This window comes from Thunnus thynnus, chromosome 11, assembly GCF_963924715.1.
Source record: "Thunnus thynnus chromosome 11, fThuThy2.1, whole genome shotgun sequence".
Lineage (NCBI taxonomy): Eukaryota > Metazoa > Chordata > Actinopteri > Scombriformes > Scombridae > Thunnus > Thunnus thynnus.
This window is the reverse complement of record NC_089527.1, coordinates 17,925,642-17,952,790: the sequence shown is the minus strand read 5'-3', so window position 1 is coordinate 17,952,790 and position 27,149 is coordinate 17,925,642. Positions and strand designations below refer to the sequence as shown.

The window sequence follows — 27,149 nt, the reverse complement described above, 5'->3', positions numbered from 1 at the left end:
GATGGACGGAAGGTAAACTGGAGAGTACGCCCCACTTTTATAGCTCAGTGCTGCGAGTCATGCAGCGTCTTGGATGTGCGGAGAAAAGTTGGCACAACTGTGTGCGATGTCAGGAGGGAAATGATATAGGTATTTCATATTAAGAAAAGTCAGAAAAAGTGTACCACACTGGAATGGTTTGCGTAAAAAGGCGCAAAACGCCGAACTTCACAGCGAAATGATGGATCATTTATCCAAACAAAATCTGTTCATAGCAATCTACAACTAACGTTATCTTTCTGAAGACCGATGGAAGTTGACAACTACTTGGAAAACCAACTGCATTTATGGTAAGGCGTGATTTGTAAATAGTTTTATTCTTCAGCTGTATATTCAGTAAATTAAAGGGGAAAACGGTTCATATGACTGAAAAACTGATGACCTCATGTGGGATTCGCCCATATTTCAGTATTTGCCTCTTTGCATCACTTCAAAGGAGCAGGTTAGACTGAGGATTTAGTATGTAAGTTGATAACAAAAAATGAATTGTGCTTTTTGTTTGTGTTTGACCAGCCCGAAGGATTTTGTAAGACCAATGAGTTTAGTCATGGATGATCACGGATCACAGTCCCATCCACGGAGCTCTGCTGTGAGGTATGTAGGCTGTTCACTGTCATTCGAAATATCAGCTGCCATATCTGTGTGTTTTATTTGTCAGTGACGTAAAAAAACCCATGTACCCTGTTGTCCAAATTAACCAATATTATTTTTCTGAGCCAAATCTCCATGGTGGTGATATTGCTGTTAGTTATAAAACAGATAAAGCATGAAAAATAGAAAGAAATGCCTGGAGCTTTTTTTTCCAGTTTTGCAACTGCTGAAGACATGAGAATAATGCTACCTTTGTATAAAACAAATGCCTCAATAACCAACTTTCAACTAGCATTCCTTTCACTCAGTACATCTCAGCGAACTCACAGTTGTTGCAGACGTTTCAACCTTTGAACTCTCCTCATTTCCTGCTCTCAGAGCTTTACTGAGAAATTGCCTTGACCATATGTTGAGGTCATGGGAAGTATTTTGCAGGCAAAACATTGTGCCTCCTCTGTCTCTGTGATGAGTCGGATGATCGTTTTCTTGTGGAAATCCTGTGCTTCAACTGTGCTTGAAATTGATATTCTATAATCATTCTATCTGATTGGTTGTGTCCAATCAGTCTAAAGAAAATCACTGTCAAAGTGCTATGAGTATATGACACGGTGGAATTTCCCATCAGTTTTAGATTCAGGGACTTGGAGATGATGTCAGCCGCTTGTATTCCAGTGGTTGGAATCATTAAAAAGGGGGGAGTGAGTTTCCAGAGCTTTTTTTTTTTTGTACAGTCACTACTCACTCCTTTGGCATTTAGAGGGGATCTGCTGAGTTTTTGAGATTTAAATTAGAGGTGAGATGGAGAATATGAAGCCTTGATAGCAATCCATGCAGTTTCCAAGCCAGTATTCCATGACACTGTAGCTATGCAAAGTTTCCAGTCCTGCCCTGCATACAGTACTATAATTTCCCATTTGTAAAAATAGCATTCCAGCACATCACATACTGTTTACAAAAAAAAAATTCTTGGTGTGACTTGTATTCATATTTCATAAGTATTGTGTAATCTGGGAGTACAGCCACACTCCCTGGCAATGGAGAGCAGCAGACTACCTAAATCTCTCTGTGGTTTGACTATTATTTGGAAAAGTAAACCACCGTCTTCTATAAGCTGTCAGGGTGTGGGGGGAAGGCACATGTTCTGTGTTTTATTTGTGGCTTCTTATATTTGGAGCCAATAAACTGTTGCTTCTGAAAATCCAGCCACTTGCTGTTCAAAAGCAGTCATATGTTAAGGTTTCATGTGACCCCCTCCCTCCTAAAAGCTATGCTACATTTGTTATCCGACTACCGACCCAGCCAGAATCACTGGGCTGGCTGTTCTCCAAGCACAGATGTTGCTAGCACACTTCCACACAAGTATTATTTAACATGAGTTAGTCTCAACAAAATTACAGATGAGGGTTTCTTTCTTGCTATATCTGTTAGTCTTCAGCTGAAAACTCATTTCATGACGCTTTTTAAATATGCAATCATCAGAATAATCAACCTTTTTGGAAGCTTGACTATCCAGCAACAGATTCATAATAACTTTATACCTTCGAGATTGTTCATTTATATTCAGTCCGACAGTGCGCCGCTCAGAGCTGGCCCTGTTGATTGGACACACCTTAAACCATGATCTCACATGGCTGGCTTTCCTCAGGGCAGAATGTGGAATTAGTTAAGGTATTGTGAATCCCCACAGCTGTTTCCAGACATGCCGGCAGTCCAAGGGCACAGCTGCTCACATGAGTGCAGAGACGAAAATTATGGCAAGAATGACTGGTCGAAGTAAGCGAGCGGGCATGTCGAGTTAAAACACAGATGACCCTGATGAAGGCCACAAGCCAATACTCGTCGGTTTAACAATAAAGTTGTTCTTTATACTACAAGTGTCACTGGTTTTGACCTCTTTGGAGTTAAAACACAGTGACTGTTTTACTTACAGCTAGAGACAACAAGGCTGTCTTCATTCAGGAAAATATATAATTGGCTATACAGCATGCTGCCCTCAGAAAACCCACTCAGATTTTCTGGGCTCAAAAAGCAAGATAAAGGATGTCATTCAAAGATACCCACCCACTTGATGTAATAAAGCAGAAGGAAAATCAGCATTAAGTCTTGCCCTGGTAATGAGCTGGTGTGTCTTTGAATACTGGGATGTTTCATCTGATGGATGCTTTCTGCCTCAAAGGGCTAAAACAGACAAAATGGCTAAGATCCAGAGAATAGGGAATAATGGGTCGTCTTTGTCACCACACTCAAGCCAACGCATTGACCGTAAATACCAGTGAATACTTCTCACCGGACAATTATGTGCGTTATGAAACACAGTTTGTTGGTTATTATAACTCATTTTTCTTTTTATCTCTAAAGTACACATCATTATTCTGCATTTATATAATACTGTTATTGTGCAAAGGAGCTGTTTTAAATAGATTTGCTGCACAGATCTTGCCTGGGCACTGGCTGAAGTCTTGGTCCCCCTTTGTTTCTGCAACACTCTCTTCCAGGGCATAACAGTTAGATGCCTCCCACTCTCAGCCTGTGTGAATTAGTTCTTTGTGTGCTCCCAATAGGAACTGTTACTTATCTGCAATAACATTCAAACTTTTTTTATATGACAAAGGAGGAAAGTTTTCTGAATTTGTTTGACCCTCATTATCAGTGTTTGTTTTGTTTAGATGAGATATTTACAGAGAAAGCTGAGCCAGTCCTGACTGACATCACTTGGGTTTGCTACTGGTTTATTGAACAATAACTTGCTGTCTAGTAGAACAGCAGTGATTGGATAATTAATTGCTTAGTCCATCAACAGAGAGTTAATTGGAAAATATTTTGATAATCATATAATTGATGTTGATTGGACAAAACATTTGAAGATGTCACCATGAGTGCTATGAAATTCACATGTTTTTTTAAAACTATTTTCTGACATAGGCATGCATAAAATGAGGAATAACAAAACTGCACACCTTGAAATGGTTCTCTAGATGGCACTATGTCTATGAATTTGTTGATACTGCTGAATTCAGCTAAATGTCTGTGCATATGGACATTGGCTGTGTTGAATCTGGCACAATATCAGACTAGTAATGAGCTGATATGCCTTATCATCCCCTCACATTCTGTGTAGCAAGCTAATGAACCATGGCATGACACAAACAACAGCCAGCTGTTTCAGCGAGGATATCTATAGTGACTTCTAGCAGAGCCACTTTGTGTTAAACATCCGCTCTATTTCTATTTCAGCTGTATTTCATTATGTAGCATGCCTCTGAGGTGCTGCATTTGGTTGAAAACCGCAGTTAACGTTCAGTATTTAGTTCATGCTGGAGATGTGTAGTGAAACAGAAGTACATTTTACAGAAATTGTAGAAATGCTCCACCCCTGACCATGATTTAGAAAGATTAGCACAGTTGTTGTTCTTGTCTTGGGTTTGCACGCTCACTGTATGTGAGATATGGGTGTAACCCTTGTTACTTTAAGATGAAATGAAATGTTCTTTTTGGATATTCCAGCTCTCGTGGTTTGTGCAGCAATGAATATTCTGTTCACACTATTAGCAATAGTAAGTAAGTAAGTAAATAAGATTCTGCGTGTGCCTGTTTGAGTGAAGATTCACTGTGTGCACACTCACTCACCTTAGACACCTCAGTTCACATGATAAGCAAAGGACAAAAAAGCATGCTGGTGTGCTTTTTGAAAGATGCCCCACTGTAGACAATGCTGCATTGTTTCAGATGAAAGGACATAGTGTGAGAGTTATAATTATGACTCAAGGGGGAGCTGTCTCTCTTCACCAAGGTATTTTATTTAAAGTCTAATGTGAAAAAAAAAGCACAACTTTGGTCAAGTCACCAGAGGTTAGAATGATAATTACCTTTTTCTTTTCTCTACATGCTCTTCAAGCTGTGTAGCAATATCTGGAAGTATATGCCTGCAAGCCCAAACAACAACAAGTTAACCTCTTGATAGGTGTAGTAAATTGAAATAAATCTATTTGTGCATAAACAGAAACTGAAACACAGATGTTCTTTCCTTATGTTTTCTTATCGCACATTTTTTCTGTGCAAAAACCATGAGATTGTTTCAGGGCAATGTTTAGACTGAAAATACTCTGAGATAAGATGAGGGTAATGTACTGTAACAGAGCCCAGTTCACACACTCCGCTGTTTGGGGCATTGTAAAGGGAACTAAGCGATCACCATGTACAGTATAATCTCAAATCTCATTACTTAACTGGCTGGCAGACATACTGACCCGCTAGCTTACGCTGGCTCTACCGTGGTATTAGGCACTGTACAACATACAAATGTGCAAGAGTGAGCACCAAAGGGAACAATAATACTGAATGAAAATGAGGCGGATCACGACAAACGGATATTACATACTGCTTTGAAAACCTAATAAGGTCACAAGGTTGATCTATCAGAATTCTATATAATGGTGTTAAGTGCATCATAAGGGTTTGAGTTTTACAGTGTTAGGAAATACTGTGGGAAAAATGATACTCATAGGAAATTCTCATAGGGTCCCTGTGCTCTTTTTCTCCCTAATCTCTTTCCGTCCCACACATCTTATGAAGTAATGGCCTTTCCAGACCCCCTTTAAAAAGCTTGTGTTTATTGTGAGTGACCTCTCACCAAATTACCAGCTGTGGCTCTGGCCCTGTGTTTTGTCTTTCCTCTGGGATCAACCCCCTTCTGAGTAACTCCTTAGCTCCACCCCTCTGGCCTGCTCCCCAGACACACTAACGTCTCCATTCACTACTTAACCTTCTTATCATCTGACGGTATATGGTGGTGCTGTATGTAGAATGACCCACACATTCTTAAGTGAGAGTGTATGGCTGCTGATAAAAAAAAAAAAAAAATACAAGGCAATGACCACTTACTTCATGATGGAAAGTCAAATTTATTGCTTCCGTACCAGACAGTGCACACTTAACTAAACAAAGCCATGGCTTGTACATACTTCATACTGTATACAGTAGGTCATAGGATTCAGGAAAAAATAAGTAAAAAATAAGTAATGATTTGTAATACACTGAAGTCATAACCGGCTACTAATGCTGCTAGAAGGCAAAGTTACAGCTTCCTGCTTTTTTGTTGCAAATCCTGTTTCAAACCTTTTGAATGAATCAAAGAAAGGCAGGAAAGCTAAAGCAACGTCTGTTCTTACATGGATAAATAGAGCTAAAAATAAATTGCAAATGCTTTTTAATTTAACCAATCCTTAAGTGTTGATTAGACGAATAACGAAAACATCCTACTGGGGCAGGCCTTTGTCTGGCTGGATCTCTTAAGTGCAAGGTGCTGACAGTCTCTTTTGACAGCTTTTACTCACAATACTACCCATCTGTCTTTCATGAATATATCTGTTGACTTTGGAATATTGCATTAGTCACAGCTCTTCCCATTTTAGTTTTGTTGAAGTTAAATTATGTTACCTAAAATGATGTGTAATTAAGAGAGTTTCTGCATTCTTAAAGTGAGGAAAAACAATGAAATGATCACAATCCAAGGCTTATGAGCGTTTACAGTGCATAGAGAAACAGCTAACTGTTAGGAAAATATGTTGTTCTAAACTTGTGGTTTGCCAGAATAACTATTGTTGTCATTACACTCAACAGACAAGTCTTTTAACATGATTTTGGAGTGAGTCAGTTTTAGCAGAAGTAAGGTGTGGCTTTGAAAAGTTGGCAGTGTGTTTCATAATGAAAAGCAAACACAGGAGAACTACCTGATTAAATTAGGGAGTGGGGAGGATTCCAAGTCCTTTTTTAACAAGACCCTTTGTTTGTTCTTTTGCTCTGATAATCAAATCATTTCTGGCATGATCAGAATTGAGACTCATTCATCATACAGGATTAACACGTACTGCATCATGGTAATCCAACATATTTACTCTAGTCTATGCTAAATCCTGAGTTACCAGTGTGAGCCCACGTGCAGCAGTCCAGCGTACCTCACTGCTCTGTTGCTCCACTGGCCCCACCCACAGGTTTCATGTCTGCACAGGGAGGCAAAGCTGCTTACCGTGCGGCTCACGACCGTGTGGGGAGTGCTACTGACACACGGCGCGCTGGAGCTTTGGTGTGAGGGTAGAGGAGACGGATTTCTGATGTCATAGCTTGGGCGTGGCATTAAGGTGGGCCCTTTGAGGCTGTACTGATAGAGTTTAATCTGTCTGACTACTCATGGGAGATACACAACACAATGGAAATTATTTGAGTGGGGACAAACTTAAGCAAAGAGGTAAGGAGCATGGAATGAAATGTTGGCAAAGTGAGAGGAAAAGCAGGTCTGTCACACCTGCTCTCCAAATTTCTGCTTCAATCTCCTTGTTATGTCTATAGTATTGTCTTTAAAGACTTCCTCTTAAAGTGCTGGAGAGGACCTTGAAATATATTTGTGCACTAAATGTTTAAATTCAGACGGTTATCTGTGTGTTTTGACTTGAAGTGGAGGGTGTGTTGGACTTACTGCACAGTGTGACATGTTTGAGCCTGCACAGTATTGTTTACTAGCTGATAAACTCTTCTGGAGAGTTCTGGGGATGTTTTGGTCATTAGAGCATTTAATTGTTCTCCTAAAATAACTGGGGTGTTTTCTGAAAGTGTGACCAAGCAGAAGGGCCTTTCTTTGAAATCTTGTTTGTTTCTTTGTACATCAGCCCACTATTCCCCAAGGGGCCATCCTGCTATACAGCAGCTGCTAACATACCGGAGTAGGTGTTTTTGCTAATCTTCACCTTCAGAACCTCAAAGGAAAGTAAAATTTCTACTGATTCTGTGGTCTAGTTTCCTCTTTGAGCTGCTTCTACCTGTTTGGTTTAAGATTTGCCTGAAGGGATTTTAATTAATTGGATGGAAAATTTGCATAAAAGTGATATATCTGGTTAGTCATGTAAGCTGGAACAAAGTGTAATGGTATGTAGGGACTTTGATATACAATTGTTCAGTGGGTCACTGTCAGTCTGTGTTTTTTCACACATAAGCACAAAAGTATTTGAAAAATTTCTATAGGAGAAGCAGGTTCTGGATATTATGCTTCATATTCATTTATCATTTTGAAGTTTGTCAGTAGAAATTTAGCTAAAACCAATATTTTGAAGACTTTTAGCATCCTGCACATTTCTCCCAGGTATGAGGCAGAACATCAGACATCGCAAATCAATTGATGGCTGCAATTAAACCAAGATGGTCTGTTGAACACAACATCGTAGCATGCAGTATTTATTCATCACGGTGAATATTTGTTTCAGAGTCCATTTGTATTGACTATTGTATGATGAAACATATCGGATGGCACAATGACAGCGGGCCTGTTATTTCCTGGTAGTCTGTGATCATGTCTGTCAAGTATGTTCAGTGGAATTGAATGGGCTTGTTTGTGAGTGTCAGACCTCCCTGGGAAACCCTGTGAATGAGGCATCAGCACAGTCAAGCTTCGACACGTCTCCTCTCATTCAGCAACACATCCCGGGCTTCTGAAAAAACACAGGCCTGGATGGCAAAAACAAAACAGCCTGTGTCTTCGTGTCTGTCACCTGCTCGAGGTGTCTTGATAAAATCATTGATCACACGGCTGTATAAACTGGGCAGACCCTGAGCCTGAGGCATTGTGTACTTTTTCTATACTAATTTATCAATTGTTTCTATTTGGGTATTCACAGCCAAATAACACACTCCATTGAAAGTCACTTATTAGCTGTATCAATAAGGCCTAGTTACAGAGCAGTTGTAAAATGTGTGGAGAAAAAAAAAAGTGTGGACATAGTGCTAAAGAATTCTAATCCCATTGCCAAATAAACAGCCGGAACCATGAAATCAGGACTTTGTACCCAGTAGAGACCACAGTGTGAATGTCTGTTTTAGCTACTTTGTTGACATACTGTATGTGCAGGGAATTCTCGGCATTCATGGCGATATTTGATGGTCCCACACCAACACTGTTAGTAATATGTATATCATTATTCATCTAAAACTCCCTTCCTTACTGCTCTGCATCTTGCTAAACTGTCCAGTTTGGGGTGAGAAGTGTCACTTTTCAACACAACAATATTATTCTCAGACTCTCTGCTGGTCCCTAGAGGGACAAGCTACAATACTGGACAAAATGAACAACATACTTACAGTTAATCTGCTTTTTGACCACTGGGGGCTAAAAATTTGATGTTTGACCCCAGGTTGGCACTACCAAACAGCACATGGAATCACTAAATTCAAAAGGATTTTTGCTCTGAGAAACTATGTGCTTTCCAAATGCTATGGCAATCAGCCAGTTACATTCTGCAATGTTGTGGGAATTCGAAATTTTACCAACAACAGATATCACAGCAATCCTGCCATCAGTGTGCTTTCTAAGAAAAAAAGTTGATGAGCCTCCATAAAATTCAGGACAGACAGCAGAATTGTAGGAGTAATTATTGTTGGTAATCCTGACATGTTTTTACTGAAGAGAAATTAAACTGGAGTAGTCTGGAATTAAACTCTATTATGTACATGATAACTGTTATCTTCTCAAGCATGAGAACTACAGTCTATAAATAAATGAAAGCTTGAAGTACAAAAGCTGGCAACATGGGCTGAAATTTTGGATGTAGATGTATGAATGAAAAGACTACTTCTAAGTAGTGAGTGTGCAGCTCTTCTTCTTTTTCCCCTTTTGCGAGCCAGTATCACACTAAAACAGGTTTTGTTGGGTTTAGACTGTGGAAATGATGACAGGCAGATAGAGGCATGTATTCATCATTTCTGTCAGCCAGATTAGTCCAATGTATTTTGTACAAAACTGAATTAAAAAACGTAATAATAATAATACATTTTATTTATGGAACACTTTTACTCAAAGATGCTTTACATAAGTTAAAAGGATCATTAAAAAAAACAACACACTAAAAGCACAAGGTAGCACATGACATCCATGACACATTAAAAGCAGTTCTGAAAAGGTGAGTTTTGATTAGTATTTTGAACATAGATCGGTGCAGTTGTGGATGTGTTTGGGGATAGATCTACAGAGGAAGGTTGCAGCTATGGTGAAAGCCTTGTCACTCCAGGTTAAACTAAATCATTAATTGGTTTTTAGTCACTACAGGCCTAAAGAACCCCAAAACAAGCTGACATAAGGCGCTTTTTGACTGGAGGAACTTTTTCATAGTTCAAAAGGCCTAATGCGCATCATCTGACGCGTGTCAGTTATCGCTCCCAGTGCATTTAGGCCTTATGAACTGTTGCAGGAACTACTGCTTTTTCATTGTGTCCGCACTGCAGGAGCTAGGAACGATTGTAGTTCTTAGGAAGTCGTTTTGAGGGACTTTTTTTAGCTCCTCCTTCAGGGTAGGTTCTCTCCAAGCACAAGAGTAACCTTGAGGGATGTAAGTGTATGGTGATTGGTCCAGACGTAAGTGTATGATTGGTCGAACACATGAGCCAATACAGCACTGATGATGACTGCCATTTTAAAAAAAACAGTGTAAACTACAGCTCTTAACATTAGCCTTTTGCTTCAAACAATGGAACAAAACATGTCTCCTTTCCAACTCCGCTATTGACATAAAACCCAAGACACACAACAAACACACAACTCTGATCACAACTCTGATAACATCTTGTTATTGTTGAAGTTGTATCTCGCGCAGAAATGACAATGGTATACCAACCGCCGGCTTGCGCCACTTCAGCGTTCCTATTGGCAATGCAAACAGAAAAAAACCCTGGAAGATATGTAGCTCTCGGGGGAGCTCTCCAGTGGGTAGTTCCTCTCAGGTAGTCCTCAGAACTGTTCGATCTGAAAGTGCCTATAGACACACAGCCCTGAGAACCAACATATTATCACCTTATAATGTTGTTGTGGCTAATGTGTCAGCATTTGCCTTCTTGGAGAATTTTTGCCATATGACAAATGTTAAATCCAATATTCACTATAACTTCAGTTTGGTCTCCACCAACTCCTGAGAAAAATATGTATCTAGCTTGTTTGAACTCATTTCTTCACCAGCTAGGTGCTAATTTTGTCTGCCATCTGCTGAGCAGGTAATGTAGATTCAGAAGGTTTTTTAGGTTTTGTTTGCTTAGATGGTTTGCTGCTGCTGCTGGAAACCAGGTTAATGTGAGAAAGAATTATACAGTATATTTGTGGGCTGTAAAACCAAAACAAGGGACTAAAAGGCTCAATAGACTTCTACTTTACAGGTGATACTTGTCAGTGGGTTAGTAACACATTTAGTCATTCTGTTGCAATGTAAAAACGTTGATGAATCATGAATCATTTAACTATAATGCAAAAACGTCTAGCACATATCTCAAATTGTAAGCTAACGGGACATCTCAAACAATTTCAGAAGCTAGTTCTTTTAGTGTGGTACTCAGCTAAATGAGACAAATATAGACAAGTTGATGTTCGGTAAAGTACAATAGTCAACAACTCCTGGCAATACATTTTTTGACAATTTTCTGCAGTACTCGTGTATCATCCTGGCTGACACTGGTGCTGTTGGCCAAAAGATAAACAGACAAACATGAGTGTTTCTGTTGTGTCCCAGTTCTCACAGCTGGTTTGTTCTGTTGATGTCTTTTTTTAATTCCTTAAATTATTGTGCATCCTGTAGGTTACTATCTGTATTTTGGATAACTTCTGATGAACTAAAACCTTACTCATGACTGACACACATAATTTCAGAGCCTGCCACGTAGTTGTTTCAGGAATAGCAGAAAATAATGCCTGACAAAATCTTTCTGACATTTCTATATATGACTGACCCTTTGTCTGAAATGATTAAGCTTGTTCACTATTCACTAGACAACTGTGTAATGTTTTTTTCAGTTGTCAAAAACTAACACTGGTTATTTCAGGTCATGAACAGGATGGTTGTAGTTAGTTGTCATTAGTGTTCACAACTTTTTACATTGTGGCATTTCAGTTCTTTATAAGAGAAGAAGTCAAATCAGACAAATACAGTGTATTTTTAAATAGTGAATAATTTCAGACACATCCTGAATCTGGGAAGTCTGAGCTAGATGTAGATACTTAAAGCATTGGCATACTGAAATATTAACTACCTGAGCCTGTGGGTGCAGCCGGCTTGGTAAACACTTACTACTTTCAGTCAGATCCAGTCAACTCCACAGACTAAGAAGAGGTTTTCATTTAAGACTTGTAGTCCTTGTTATTATCCTGGTACCATCACTCAAATACTTTTCTCAAAATTTCACAGCTCACTCCAGACCCACAGAATGGTTTATAAATGTGGTATGTATAGTTACTAGTCCATGTGACAAAGAAATAGATCATATCTAAGTTGCCCTTTAAGATCAGGAAAAGCCAACATGTAAGATGAATCATGAGATTATGATGATGATGATTATGGTAGTACAGGAAGTGAGCGTGATAGTATCGATAGTACATTTCCCAGCTCTAATTAATTAATGATTAGAATAATGTTGCTCCGGTTTACACATTTAGCAAATACGATATAGTGACTTCATGATTGGCATATCTACAGCCTATTGTAACTGTGTGTGTGTGTGTGTGTTCATATATGTCATAGTGTTTGAGGACAGCCGCCCCCATAGCAAAACTAATAATCCCTTGCTAGACGTGCCTCAGTGGAGCCTGTGACCTTGCATTGCTCAGATTCCTCTGTGCCCCCACATGAGACTTTACAGGCTATAATTCAGGACATTGGGTCTGCAAAAACCCGCTTTATCTATGTGCTGACTAAATGAAGTACCACTTGAATGTTTCCTAAGTTAATGATTCCTTGGCTCACTGAATAACTGAATGGCATTGCAATACAATAGCGTGCTTTTTGCTAACTTGATGGGATTTTGTGTTTACTTTGGTCTCTTATCATAACATCTGCAGCTTTTCCTTTCAGCCAAACAGTAACACAAAACAATGTACTACAGCTATTCTTTAAAGGACCAGTGTAGAAGATTTAGTGGCATCCAGTAGAACAGACTTGGCAGAAATGGAATACAATATTCATAAGTATGTTTTAATTAATGTATAATCCCATGAAAATAAGAATTGTTGTGTTTTTGTTACCTTACAATGAGCCCTTTATGTCTACATAGGGAGCAGGTCCTCTTCCTCAGAGGCCACCATGTTGCACTGCCATGTTTCTACAGTAGCTCAGAACGGTCAAACCAAACACTGGCTCTAGAGAGGGCCTTTTGTGTTTTTTTGCGAGTTTTGCGACCACTGTAGGTTCTCTTAGGGGAAGGGGTACTCAGTTGGTTGCAATCTGCAACCTCACTGCTAGATGCCACTAAATCTTACACACTGGTCCTTTAAATGTCATAATGATGACCGTGTTCAACTCAAATCATCTGTCATTTATAGACAGCAGGTGCCTAGAATAAAGGAAATCTTTGGAAGAATAAAATCAGTGGTATATGAAAATGATTGGCCTTGATTGGGTTTGTTTTTTTGTTTGTTTGTTTTTTGTGGCATACTTTGTCTGTACCTCTCACATGACTGCTCTCTCCCAGATTGACACAGTTTCCATCAATGTTAAGCCTAGACAAACACTCAAAACTGGACTTCAGAACTGAAAAGTTATTGTCATAGTTAATAACACTGAAAAGAAAATGCTAGTAGTACCGAGCAATGGTCACTAATGCATAGGGTGATTTTTCTCCATTAAAAAGAACATACACTACACTATAAAACCAAATCTTACCTAAACACATCATCTGCAGTGACTGAAGCTGAAATCTCTATCTTGCGTCTTATTATCAGCCTCTCTCACATGTCTGTCCATTCACAGTCATTTCTTCAGGCTCAATGAGTAAATCTGTCCACTTGGTTGTCTTGTGACTTGTTTGCAAAGTGGACTTCTCTCTCGCTCTTTCATGTAATAGCCTCACTGCTTTTCTAAAACCTGAGGAAGAAAGGATTCCTTTCATGCTATCTGGTGCACTTCGATTTTCAATCAGATTATTGTCCAAGATAGATAGTAGGAACCATTTTTGACATTTTAAAAAATGCACACACATGCACATGAGTGGAAAATCATTCCCCAGTCCTCTCGTAAGTGTCATTCACTTGTGAGGCTGCCTCAAAGCAACAGTCAAGCCATTTTTTCCCCAAATGCTGAAGCAAATGTGAGAATAATTTACACTCTCTTGTTCAACTACAGGGTGTCGACCAAAAGCAAAGCCCCATCTCCGCCAGGATTAAAGAAGCTGGATTCCCCAGGTTTCTCTCAGTGGTACCCAGGAATCCCTCATTTAACCATGGATCAGAAGGAGAATCTCATTGATAAAGACCTCTCTCTGGTTGTGGTTCTGCCCGATGGAGTGGAAAAAATGACCACGGTTCATGGCAGGTACAGTTAGACCACAGAATCTAAATCAATGTCATGTTCTGTGACAAATGGCCACACATGGACTTCAAAACTAAGTCATTTTATATCATACAGTTGCACAAAAAGGGAGATCTGCAGTTTGAACAAGAACACTATTTGTTAAGACTAAGCATTTCAATGTTACTGAGACTGATGTCATATTAAGTCATCACATAAAGTTCAGCTCCAGTTAGATTGAGTCAGCGAGGTGGAGTAGCTGAATTTGTGGTTTTAATTAGTATGTGTTCTGGGATCAAAATGGGTTGCTGTTCTTCATTTGTGTTCTCTCATTAAATTATATGAATAAGAATGAATGAACTTTTATACATAAGCACTGTAGATGATCTCATGATTGTGTGCTACAGTACAGTGCAGTATGGACACATACAAACTTTACTGTGTCAACATGCGTCCATGTCAAAGTTTGTTAGAGCAAGGTCTCTGTGTCCTTCTCTGAGTCTACTCGGTCACACTGCTCAGACTTTCCATCAACAGAGTTTACTTAAGATATCATTATCTTTCTCACATTGTTTACAAACATTCTTTCATAGGTATCTTTTGCACCTTGGCCTCTTGAGAAATGGCTCAGACCAATCCACTATGAAAGGATTAAGCATTAAATTCTTTACCTTCTTTCCTCCCTCTAAACCTGTTCTTAGAGCCTGCACAACAGAGTTAACACTTTATTTTTAGGATTAAGTGTAAGGCATTGTGCTTTAACAGTATGGTATAACAGTATCACATAAGCTTCCTGCATGTGGCTACTGTTGCTACTGTAACCTACTGTAAACATTTAATCTTAAATAAGGGTACCAAGCTGAAATAAGCTGTCTTTTTAACTCAAAGCAATCGCAGAACTATTGTCGAATCAGATTTTTTTCTTGGTTTCATAATTGTTTTGATGATAGTGTTGTATTTTGCATTGTATAACTGGCACTTCACCACAGTTCTTCCATCTTATGCTGTACACACTATTTGGTTTACTCTGTTTCTTTCAGCAAACCCCTAATGGATTTATTAGTGATGCTTTGTGCAAAGTATCACCTGAACCCATCCAGTTACACCTTAGAACTGGTCACCGCCAACAGGAACAACATCAAGCTCAAACCCAATGCTCTCATAGGAACTTTGGATGCAGAAAAGATCATACTTAAACCTAAAGGGGAGGAGAAAAGTAAGAAGACAGTTCCTCAAATGCCTGAGGTATGTTAAACACAATAAAACACCATGCTTGCACATAAACACTTCTATTTGCTATTTGTGTTGAGTAAACAGATTTTTATCAAAGTGGCACATTTTGTATTCTGCAGGCAACTGTTCGGATGGTGATAAACTACAAAAAGACCCAGAAAACTATATTAAGAGTCAATCCTCGAGTTCCCCTGGCTGAAATCTTGCCAGCAATTTGTGAGAAATGTGAATTTGACAAAGAGACTACAGTTCTATTGAGAGATGTGCAATCACTGGCCCCTTTGGACTTGTTCAGTTCTCTTAATGATTATGCAATAAGGGAAGTTTATGCAAGAGACACAAAAGGTAAGTACGAAATACCCTTCTGTATATTTGGAGATTTTTTGTGGTTTAAAATATCAACCACAAATGTTTGTTTTACTGTACCTTGCTTTGTGCACGTGTTCTGCACTAAATCTCACACTTGTTGGCTCTACAGGACAATCTGCTTCTCCTGTGTGTCCAGCCTCACCATCTCATTCAGGTTGTTAACAGTTTGTAAACTGTATGATTTATATCAACAAAACTGGAAAGTTTCTGACTAAGACTTATCTTACAATTTGTTTTTTCCAGGAGCAGTTACGCCAGGCAAAGATAAAGATCAGAAAGAAAAAGAAAACAAAGGCCTCTTCAGCGTGTTTAGAAAAAGCAAGAAAAAATCTGACCAGGTATACATGTGGTTTTTTGTTTTTTTTTAGTAACGCAGTAACATTTCATTGTTGCACATACTGTTCTGCATTGAGGTTTGACGTTCAGCTCATGCAGAGATGTAACTGTATCAGAAAGTAAATTGAAATGTTCGGAGGGAGGTTTGTGTACTTAGGTTTGTCATTGGTTGACGTCCACTATGTTGTTTGGGAACAGTCCTCTTATCATGTTCTGATTGGGTGTTTGTTCTTTAAAGGCAACGACAGCCAGCGCCCCAGCTTCTCCGGTGCTTGTGAGCAAGCCTCGACCGCTCAGCATGGCCTTGCCTAGCTCAAACTCGTCTCCGCTCACATCCTCCACAAGCCCCACTGATGTGCCTAAGAAGAGACGTGCACCTCAGCCCCCAATCCTTGTGTCTCAGAGCTGCCCCTCGGAGTTCAGCACTCGCCAGAGACTCAACTCTGAACCTAATGCCCAACTGGACAGTGACCAGGTGAGTGAACTCTGACATCTCCATAGCTCTGAATACTTCGTTGTAATGCTAGAATTGCAGTCATATGATTTCTGTGTGTAGGTTCATTGATAATATAACTTAATTAAGTCTTGTTATGTAGATGGCTGGTTTAAGTCGGGGGTCCTCAGCAGAGTCTTCACTGAAGAGAACCAAACGCAAGGCTCCTCCACCCCCTACATCCCCTAGTGTTGTTGTCCAAGAAACAGAACCTCTAGATGAAAATTTGCAAGGTTTGTCTTTGTTTATGTTTGTGTCTATTTATCCATGTCTCAGATCCAAGGATTCATTGGTCACTCATGCAGTGGGCTGCAGGGTTTATTTCTGTTATACATTTAGTTTTACTGCTGCATTGGAAATAAAATATTATTTGTTGTGTGATGTTTTGGTATGTGTACTTTGGCCTCAAAGACAAATATATACTGTATGTCTTTTCAAACTATGCAGCCTGATTCTACAATGTTTGCTTTTTGTGACTCTTGTTCCCCCTAGTGGTCATTATTTAACAGTGGCCCATATTTAACACATTGCATCCCTGTTAGGACCTTAGGTTCATGTGAAGAATGAGACACATTAATCTAAATAGGTTTTATGTTTGACCATACAGATCCTGCTTCATCTGTGAATAAGAATTTGTACTGCACTGGTTCTACTAACATGTTTTCTTAACTGCTTCTCTCATTCATTTAATCCTCAAGCACTTGAGCTTTGTCTTTGCCTGTGTTTGTCTCCATCTGCTCTCTTCCTATTGTTTACATGTATTGACTTACTTGAGTCAAACTTTTTAGTATTTTGTCAACTTTTTCAAAATGTAGACTCCTGTCATCAAATCAAAACCATTGAGTCAAAACCAAGTTATTAGGATCTGTGAAACATCTTTATCAAAAATCAAAACTACAATCACATGCAGATTGAGTAAATATTATATCTTAAAAGCCATTTTTTTTGCTACATTCCAAATTACTACAGTATGTGCTCTAAATTCCTTGGAATTTTCCCTTGGTTTAGTTTAGTTAAATCGCTTTGGACTTACTTTCCTGTAATTGTCTAGACACATCTGGCCCTCATTGTATTGTCCTATGATGGAAGTTCCACCCGTCCTGTACACAAAGCAACTTAAAGCAAAATACAAGAATACTGAAAGTGTAAACCAAGGTCTTAAAAACAAACACACCCAATTTACTTTGGTTTACATTACTGAAGTGATAAAGAAAGGAGATACAGTAGTTCACCCAAATTAAAACGCATATTTTCTCACTTTCTGTGGGTGGTATCTAGCCATGCATATCTCTGCCACCACCGTGATACAACAGAGGTGAGTAGAAGTTTGTATTTGATATTCACAGCACTGAAATTGCATTGCAGAAAAAATTTAATTTCTCTGGACAATCTACAGACATCACTGTCAACAGTTTTTATTAGGACATCTTCTATCCACAGCAGGACAGTGTGTCCAGAATTTTAAAAAATTGTTTCTCATCGACTTAATTTGTAGATTTCTTTCTTGTCTTCTCTCCTTTTGAATTACTATCTGTATGCCTCTGTGCCTTTCTTTTTCTTGTTTTCTTTACATGCTTGTACTTTTTCAGCGCTGTTGCATCATACAATTTTGCAACTCATTTGCTACCCATGGTCCCTTCACTAACAACATATCTCCCAGATCTCATTAACAAAAAGTGTAATCTCAGACTTTTTAAAACTGCTGTCTGCTGTATACGCCATTATTTCCTTCCTCCCATTGCTCTTGGTTTTTGATTTTTTCAGACACTGAAGTTTACAGAGAAAGATAACTTCCTGTGTTGTTTCCCCAACAGACCAGTGCTGCTCAGTAGATATGGAGATCACAGGCTGGGAATAGTGAGAAGCTGCAGCTTTGTTTAAGTAGCCTTGAAATTCCTTTTGCTCTCTGCTCCTCTGAGCTGCACATCCTTGAAATGCTAAATTAAGAACCAGACAAGGGAGAATGAAATGTAAAATATTATTAAGTTGAATTCATTCATCAGAAGAACCTTTTTTTATTGGAAAGAGTGAATGTGTTTACCCATGAGTACTGTGATAAGTATGTCAGATGCTTAGTTTCTCATGCTTTTGGTGGGAAAATTGGACTTTTGTCAATTGAATCAAGAAATGTATGCAGTCACAGTTGTTTTCATATGAACAATTGTTTTTCCTTTGACAGATTTAATGTGATGTTGGATAGTCCACTGATCCTCTAGGAACACTTTCCTTGTAATGCCATTTTAGGCACTGCAAATGTCTATGATTTTGACCATCTCTGTGATGTTGTTTTACAGGCAGTGCAGCTGCTAACACACTGGAGGAGATCATGGAACAAGAGGAGACAACTGCATCTATAATGTCTGCAACTGCTAGCGATGCCCAGGAAGAGGACGGCAGGCTCAGCTTGTCAGCTGATGTTTCATTGCATTCCCCGTCCCCAGATCCTGAGATACTCAGCACAATTTCCATGGAAGACAGTGGGGAAGATCAGTCCCGTGATCTATCCTCAGATGGCAAGTACGAACTCTAGTAAGACTTCTCAAGGCTGAGTCATGTTTTTACATTTAGTATTAGCAATACTCTTAATTGCTCTCTGCATGCTTGATTCTTACAGTCAGCTGCAGAGCACAGTGAATGATTCTGCAACTCTGAGTGATATGAGGACAACTGCTGGCATGGACTCATCTGAACTGGCAGATACTAGTGGGTTTGCACTTTGATATTAGTTGTGGTTGGTGGATTTTGCTTCTCAAAGAAAGTCAACACATCTGTCTCACATGACAAATGTTCTTTTATATACAGATAGTGATCCATGTCAAGTTGAAAACGTGAGCCAACAGCCCATCTGTGAAGAGTCTACAACTGAAAGTGTCGAAGGTGATTGCACTACTGTACCCAGTGGCCTCCCTCTCTCACTGCCCCAGCCTGTAATGCTGGATGCAGAAGCACAGGCCTCTGCTCAGGCAAACACTGAAACCCTCGGGGAGCAGACTGACAGGTTGGAGAGCCCAGTGGCCACCAGCACATCATGCCCCACTGGAGAGGATGCTCAGGTGCAAACAGATGTCACACCACTCCCTGTGCCGCCAGAACAAAACGTGGACCAAGTTCCTTCCTCAGATAATGTGCCTGGCTTAGAATCAGCAGGGAAAAGAGATATGGCCACTTTGACTGAGGAACTGGACCCTGCTGACCTCAAACAAGCCTTACTCCACACCTCAGAGACCTCACCATGCCAAGACTCAGCACCATGTACCCCTCCCACAACAAAGGCACCAACTATTTATGCCACAGACTCTGAGCCAAAGCCCAAGCCTTCCAACGAGTTGACAAGGGACTACATCCCCAAAGTGGGGATGACAACGTATACTATCGTGCCCCAGAAAACTCTGGAGAAACTGAGATATTTTGAAGTTGCACTGACACTGGAGACGCCTCCAGAAGAGGGACTTAACATTGGTTCTCTTCAGTTGGAGGAGTGCACAGCACCCAGGGAACAGACAGAGGTCTCAAAGGAAAAAAGTGAGCTGCACTCTAAAATACCCAGGGAAGAGTTACTGACTAGCACTACTACTACCCAAGGCACTGCTAATGGAAGTATACCTGAATCCAATCATTCCTCATCACCAGTAAGTTTACCTAAAGCAGATGACAAGATCTCATCCCCGACTAATGAGGCATCTAAAGCAGACTCACCAGCAGAGGTCAAGGAGATGAAAATTCCACCCGCAACTAAACCCAAGCCTGGTTCTTTCCGCTTGGCAAAGCACAAAAAAGCACCTGGGCATTATGTAACTTCAGCAGCAGAGAAGAGTCTCAGTGCCAGTCCTGGCTCTGGCCAGATGGAGGCTCAAGGAAGTGCAGAGAGAGCAAAGTTACCACCCCCTCCCCTTCCACCTCCTGTGCAGTGGCAAGATGAGACAACAGAGGCCACTAATGTTGAGCTGAGCCATAAGGAGGATGACAAGAATGTAGCTGTCATGCGATTTACTAGGCAAAGCAGTTTGCCATCTAAAGAGCCAAGCTTAGGGTTAAGTTTGGAGAAATTAAGGAGCTTTGCGGCCCCCAGACCTTATTCTCCCGCGACCCCATCCCGCTTCGCCCAGGCAGTGTCCTCTGCTGTGAAAAGAAGCCAATCCTTATCCCATAGGCCAAAGTTGCCTCAGTCGCCTGTGTCACCACCCTTCTCTCCAATTACAAGTCGGTCACCGGTCATAGAGTCAAAAGGATTATTTAAGTTTAAGGTGAGTCACCAGAGCTTTAAATGTAAAAGCATACTTACATTTAAATATATAGATAAAGATGAAAGCAGCAAAAGACTTGAGATCACTTGCATTGCAAATGGTCATATGTTTTTTATAGTATGCTGGGTTGGAACATTGCACTCTGCACTGCTGATCGAAGCAATTATTTGGTTTTCCCCTAAAAGCCGAATATAGAACTGGACAACAGTGCCATTTGTCCCACTACTGTTTTAGTTTTTACCAACGAAAACCTCTTTTGCAACTGAACTGTGGTTGCGAAATAGTTTATCATAGTTCCTGTGACAGTCTAACCCATTAGAGACTAATGTCTCTAATGGGTTGGACTTATCTTATTAGAAAATAATAAAAGACAGACAGGAAATAATAATACTGGATGTACTATATAAATAATACTAAATGACAGTGGGGACACAAAGGAAATGAGGGGCATTATCTGCTGACATTTTCTAACTGAACAACAATTCAACCACTTTTTTAACTTTTATTTCTGCAGTGTATACCGCACAGAAGAGATAATGAAGGCAACATACCACATAACTCATCTCTATCTGAGCTTTAGGGATGGTGTGAGGGCAAAGTAATTCTGTGTAGAATGAAAACAGAATTAGATGTTCCAATATGATTTCTTAAATTATAAACCTGTAAACCTGTGACGTTGCCTGTCACCCATGGTCTGCATATACATATCTCTATATGATATGCATTTACAATAAAAAGGGTGAGTTGTTCTATCAAATATGAACAAATAGACCTCACTATTCACCTTGTGCTATTGTACTCCATGAAAGTTCAACAATATATTAGATGCAGTTTTCTCTTAATCAAATAGTACTTAAATACACGCAATATTTTAAGTGCAAAATAATCACAATACATCCTATGCAATGTCCCATGCTTTATTTCTGTATTGAAAAGGTCATCTCTTTTCATCAAACTGGCATCATGTTCATGGATGTAGTTTCATATTATGTTGTGTGGAGACAATCCTTTTTCCCCTTAAAACAAAATGTTCCTGTTGTTCACCCTCACCTTAAACATATTGGCCTGTAGAGATACTATTTCAGTGTTAATAGAATCTAATGACATCATTTGCTGTGTTTACTTTTGTTGGAGTCAGTAGTTGTTTTACAGGCTTTTGAAATACCTATAAAAAGATACTGGAGTTTTCTTTTCTTTTTTCTTTTTGCCTAGCACAGTAAGTTTTTGGTGATTGCAAGCATTGTGTCTCTTTTTTAACACCACAGGAAGATGAAAACAGAGAGGCGGATAGTGACAAAGGCTCCACTCTGCAGGGAGTAGAGGGTGAACCACCGGCCTGTAGTGGGGTTGTTCAAATGGAAGGAGAGAGCAATCCATAGAAGTGCCTTAATTCTTCTGACAATATATCATCTACTGTAAGCAACCACATTGAAGTATAATATACAAATGTTTGCACTACACTTGCATGAACCTTTTTTTTTATTTTTTCTCTTCCAGGAGGAGCTTATCCTGTCTACTTTGAGTTCTCCAGCATCCTTCACCCCATGACACAGGAGAAGAAACTGTCTTTTGTTTTACCTCTTTTGTTTGTCTCCAACAATGTACATAAAATTATGTATTTTGATAATTAATAATTGCTGTATTTTGTCTTATTCTCTCACATCATTAAGTAATACCCCTGGCTGACCTGCATATTTTAATGCTTTTCTTTTATTTTGTGTGGTGACTATCTTGCATTTAATGCATTACTGTTGTGAGTGAATAAGAATGGTAAATGAGAACAATTCTATAAATTATTAGACTGATTTCCTGAGTTGTAATATTATTGGGTTTATCCAGAAAATGTCTAAATAATACTGTATGTGTAGGACAGACCAGGTCTCACCTATGGTACTTAATGCTTCCTATATACATCAAATCTATATTTAAGTTACAGAGTTTTGATTAAGCTATATGCAGAAATACACTGACCTGTACAGTACACCTGTTGTCCTTGTTAAGCAGTGTTATGAATAAAGCTTTTATCATTCCAGTTGCCCTCATTAAACTAATTGCTTTCAGTAGATGCATTAATAACGTAGACAGTTTTTCCCCTCCTGCATAAACTGCTGAAATCGGACCCCGTTGAATATAGCCTGTTGTGCTCAGCAAGGTCCAGGTAAAACGTGATGTGACGCAATGCACGTTACAGTAGAGCACCTGTGCTGCACGTGAGAACACACACACACACAGGTTCATTCCCCGCTGGAGCAGCGATATGAAGACGGGGGTGCAAGGCATCAATGGGAAACTGCATTTAAAGAGGCACAAGGTAAGAACAGTTATACAAGTCGACATCACGCTTTTCATGTCGAACAGGTAACGGACCTGTAAACGGAGCAGGAAGGATCGTGCGACGGACACCTTCACTATGTTCCGTGCATTTTTACTTCTTAGGTTGTTGAACAACTTACCTTGATTGCATTGTATTGTGTTGAAGGCCGTATAAATCTTTAAACAACCTTTAATGAAATGCGATTCGCAGGTTCACGGCCCGATTAAAGTCATAAAGTGTCAGAAAAAAAGGGGACAGTAAACTTCCCTTACGTTGATATTTGAGGAGTTACTCGTGGCGATGGCAGGTAACGGTTGAACTCTAACGCATTTTTAATGAAGTGATAAAAGGCAGGTGAGCAGACCTGTCCAACCTGCAGGCTATTGATATGTAAACTATTAAAGTTAAGCATTTATTGTTCCCATTTAAAGCTTATTTAGCGAGTGTTACCATCACCTAACCGCTCATCATGCCTACCGAGTACCGTGAGATGTATGCTAGCAAAATATCTCAACGTAACCACGTCAAAGTCAAGTGTTACGTTCGTAAAGCAACTTCAGTGAAGGTTTGCTATTAATTTTCATCAACGTTTAAATAACTTAATTCACAGGCTACACTTTGTGTATTCCATGTAGCCTAAAATAGAGATAAGTACAACTAAATTACAAGAATGTTTGGATAAATTACTTCTGGATCATTGTAGATTTTAAAGAATAAAACAAATCTTAATAACATTAAAGGGAAAAAAAAATTGTTGCTAAACCAAATGGCATTGTATATGGCTTTACACTCCATAAAATCCAACATAATTATGGACAGACAGTAGAGGAGATGTGCACACAGCCAGTAGCAGAAAAGGCATTGGTACAGTCCACAATCTGTGGACATTTTCAGCATTTTGGAAAACAATAATTCTGTATAGGACAGCTGTCCTTGCTTCTCCACTGCTTTTTATAACATGCCAGAAATGACATAATGAATTCAAGTGAGAAATGGCAGTTAGTGGCGGCAATAAAGCCTACTCAGAATATACAAATGTGTTCTTGTAAGGGGCGTGAAATGAATCCCTAGTGTCCCACATTATGAATGGGCTAGGGTGGATTTTGCCTGTAAAGATGTTACAACAAATCAAGTGTTTAACAACCACCCACATCATGTTGTGCCCAACAGCTGCTATGCCTCACTCCATGCATTCCACATAAGCCAACACACGTGCAGTGCACAAATGTAGTAACCATTTCATTAGGCAGATAGTGCATCGAGCTGAACTGGACAGCTGTTCTTAAGCATGGAAGTCAGATTTTGTCTGAGTCATAGGTGCTCAGATAACACTAAGGCCCCTCTTAGCTGAAGTCAACGCAAGCAACAATATAACAACAAACAGCAACTGGATCAACCCAGGGTTTGAAACTCTCCTTCAAATTACAGTTTACCAAGCAATTCCCATGACAGAAGTTAACAGGAGACATTTCCTTCTAGCCCCCTGCAGGGAACGCTTTATAGACATGTGTTTGTCATTCCTCTGACAGCACTTCTTAGTTCTCGACATGCGGCAGGGACAATTTCAATTACAGCTATGCTGCCCAGAATGACTTGAACCATCTAGAGCATCCTGGTAATAGGATGGGCAGGCAGGGAGAAAACAAAGGTTATGATATTGTAACCCTAATTCTGTAAGCATAGGCGGAGCCATCTACTGGACTCTATGGGTAATACTCTCCTCCAATCACATGCATGCAATAGCCCACTGAAATTTGCATGTATGTAGCTGGACAATCAGGACACGTGTGTGCCTTGCACAATACAAAAGCAGCGTCTCACTGCTGTTCACAATCTGAAACCACTTCAGCAGACGGCGTAGGAGCAGCAGTGTCCATAGATAGAAGGGTCCGCCTGTGCTTACAGAACTAGGGGTTACAATATCGTAACCTTTGTTCTGTCTCACACAGGCCCCACTCTCTACTGGACTCTATGGGTACAACCGGTGGAGTCCAATGAATGTTTGTCGCAACATGTCATCAAGGCAAGTTTATTTGTGTAGCACATTTCAACAACAGGGCAATTCAAAGTGCTTTACATAGAGCATAGAAGGCATCAAGACAGAATATAAAAGCAACACAAGGCAATATAAAAAGACAATTTAAAAATACAATTTAAAAAGTGTTAATTGGAAATAAAAAGAAGCTAAAATCAGACTCACTGAGCCTGACCAGCCATAGGTTAGTCGCTGCGGCCCTCCTACTACTTTATAATCCTAGCTGCTTAAGCAGAGCAGTATGGGGCCCAACCCATTCCAGTTAACATGGACCTGAGCTGTGTGAAAACATGGCCTGACCTTGCAGGGGTCATAGGTCATGCACCAAACACCCTGCACACCCCATTCCTTGAGTCATCTTGGATCACGGGAGAATGCAGGCGTATAATTGCCGAGGGGGAGTCAGGTGTACTACAGCTGACACTCACACCACCCTTGTCACAAGTCCAGAGTCGCATCTGTGAGCACGGACCTTGAAAAGGAGCCTGTCATGTCCAAGAGATAGAAGCAATGAATGAATGAGGGTAGACCAGGATGCTGCTGTACATAGCCTATGTGCAATGCACTTGGACCACGGGGAGTGGGGGGGCCTTACCAGACCACTTGTGGATCCTGTGTAAGATAGAACAGGGTCATCAGTCACAGGGTGCCCTGGTAGAGCCAGTTGAGCCTGGGCATGCATAGAGTGTAAGCAAAAATCCTGTGCTGCTCTCTGAGTTGAAGCTTTTTAGTGCTGGACATTGTTCTTTTCTCTTCAGAGCTAGTAGAGGAATGGGTGCTGCTTTAGAAGTGTTTTTTTTTCTTTACAATGCTGAACATGCTGGTGTGAGGGACATGACGATCCAAACAGCCCTCATAGTGACAATGGGGCAACCAAGCAGATCTTCAGTGTCCCTGTGTTGAGGGGCAATTGCGCAACGTTGGCCACACAGCTGATGAGGTTGCTGCTCCCAAGATCCATCCTCTTAGCTGATAGAGAAGTCTTACCTGTTGTTACAGCTGTGATAGGGACACTCCCAACAGCCCCAGGTTGTTGGCCACCATTGCCAACTGGTTAGCAGGGTGGAATATCCAGTTTCCTCCATCTCCTTGTACCTCTGCAGATGGATGGCCCTTCTAACCCCCTGCAGGATGGCCTCATTATGGGTGAGGCGGAAGCTGTCAGACTGGAGCAAAGCAATTAAGTATGGATTAGATGCTGTTACACTCCCTCAGCGTTTGCACGAAAACTGTATTTCAGAACAATAGTGGAAACACTTTCTTCACTACTATCACCTTAATGCAGACAAACCTGGCAGTCAGCATTCTTGCAGGCAAAGTGGCAACAAAACTGAAAAGATACATAAATCAATCAAATTTAAGCTCCTAAAAATATAACATTCTATTATAGATAAATATATAATAATCTATCATTAATTAATTAATTTTTGCATAATTTGCAGACAGAATAATGTAGTTTAATAATTAATTGCTACATTTAGTGATTATTGTACCAAAGTTTTCCAAAAAATCCTATGTTGTAAAACCAAAATTCTTGACAGTACAAAATCATCAAAATAAAACTATCCAAGTGGTCCATTAGCCTGACAACTTTCTATCTTTTTCTTTTGCACTGCATTACACTACAGCATGTGTATGGATGTCCAATGTAGCACAAACTATTAAAAAAGACACTGTTGAGTGGACAAGGACAGTCAATAATCCGTCATCAATATGAGGGTATGAATTTCGTAGTTTGTGGTGCAAATGATTGCAGTAAGAGCTAAAACAAATAAACTTGCCTGTCTATCAGTTAGTCAGGCAGTTTTTTTTTTTCCCTTAGCAATAACTCTTAGCAACCATTCTTACACTTTCTCAAAAACTGTGTCTTACAGTTATGTGAGACACTGTGTTATTAAGTCCCTAAAATAGATTTGGCGTTCATCCTACACCAACGTAATTAGCATTTGCATTGACTGATACCAAAAGAATGTGTTCCAGGCTATGGGTTATTTCTGGCCCTCTCATACTGCCTGGGGGTTCTTGTCCTTCTGTCAGTCCACTGTGGGATCTCCACAGAACCATTTGTCTGCCCCCATCCCCTTCTGCTCTCCACCCTCCAAAATTAACCTCGATAAACTAATACTGATAGTGCTGGTTTTACCTCATAACCTCAAATTGGCTGTGTGCTGCTCTTTATCGGAGGTGGGCAAGT

At 39.9% G+C, this 27,149-nt stretch overlaps 2 protein-coding genes across 3 annotated transcripts in view; both read left to right on the top strand.

Moving 5' to 3' along the window:
* The first annotated feature begins 57 nt into the window (after positions 1-57).
* On the top strand, positions 58-22,638 carry cobll1b (cordon-bleu WH2 repeat protein-like 1b). Of its 2 annotated transcripts, XM_067603484.1 has the most exons (14): positions 58-329; positions 553-633; positions 13,767-13,955; positions 14,972-15,176; positions 15,284-15,509; positions 15,643-15,687; positions 15,777-15,871; positions 16,108-16,344; positions 16,466-16,595; positions 18,657-18,879; positions 18,977-19,065; positions 19,165-20,606; positions 21,872-22,021; positions 22,104-22,638. In XM_067603484.1, exons 1-13 carry the CDS (start codon positions 289-291, stop codon positions 21,983-21,985), a joined length of 3,117 nt encoding a protein of 1,038 aa, XP_067459585.1. In that variant the 5' UTR covers positions 58-288; the 3' UTR covers positions 21,986-22,021; positions 22,104-22,638. The 2 variants fall into 2 exon arrangements, with proteins under 2 accessions (XP_067459585.1, XP_067459586.1); XM_067603485.1 differs by lacking the exons at positions 58-329; positions 553-633 and adding an exon at positions 6,688-6,874.
* Positions 22,639-22,762: 124 nt separating this feature from the next.
* The window catches only part of grb14 (growth factor receptor-bound protein 14), a 32,278-nt gene continuing 27,891 nt past the window's right edge, over positions 22,763-27,149 (top strand). The window contains exon 1 of the mRNA XM_067603490.1: positions 22,763-22,917. The gene's annotated coding sequence lies outside the window, so the exon portion shown is untranslated. The remainder of the gene's footprint in view (positions 22,918-27,149) is intronic.

Bases quoted from the DNA above. Each gene is read 5' to 3' on its own strand.
- cobll1b (XM_067603484.1), top strand. From the start codon at position 289: ATGGAAGTTGACAACTACTTGGAAAACCAACTGCATTTATG. The intron at 15,510-15,642 runs GTAAGTACGAAA...TTGGCTCTACAG, and splicing joins TTATGCAAGAGACACAAAAG to GACAATCTGCTTCTCCTGTG. The intron at 16,596-18,656 runs GTTTGTCTTTGT...GTTGTTTTACAG, and splicing joins TCTAGATGAAAATTTGCAAG to GCAGTGCAGCTGCTAACACA.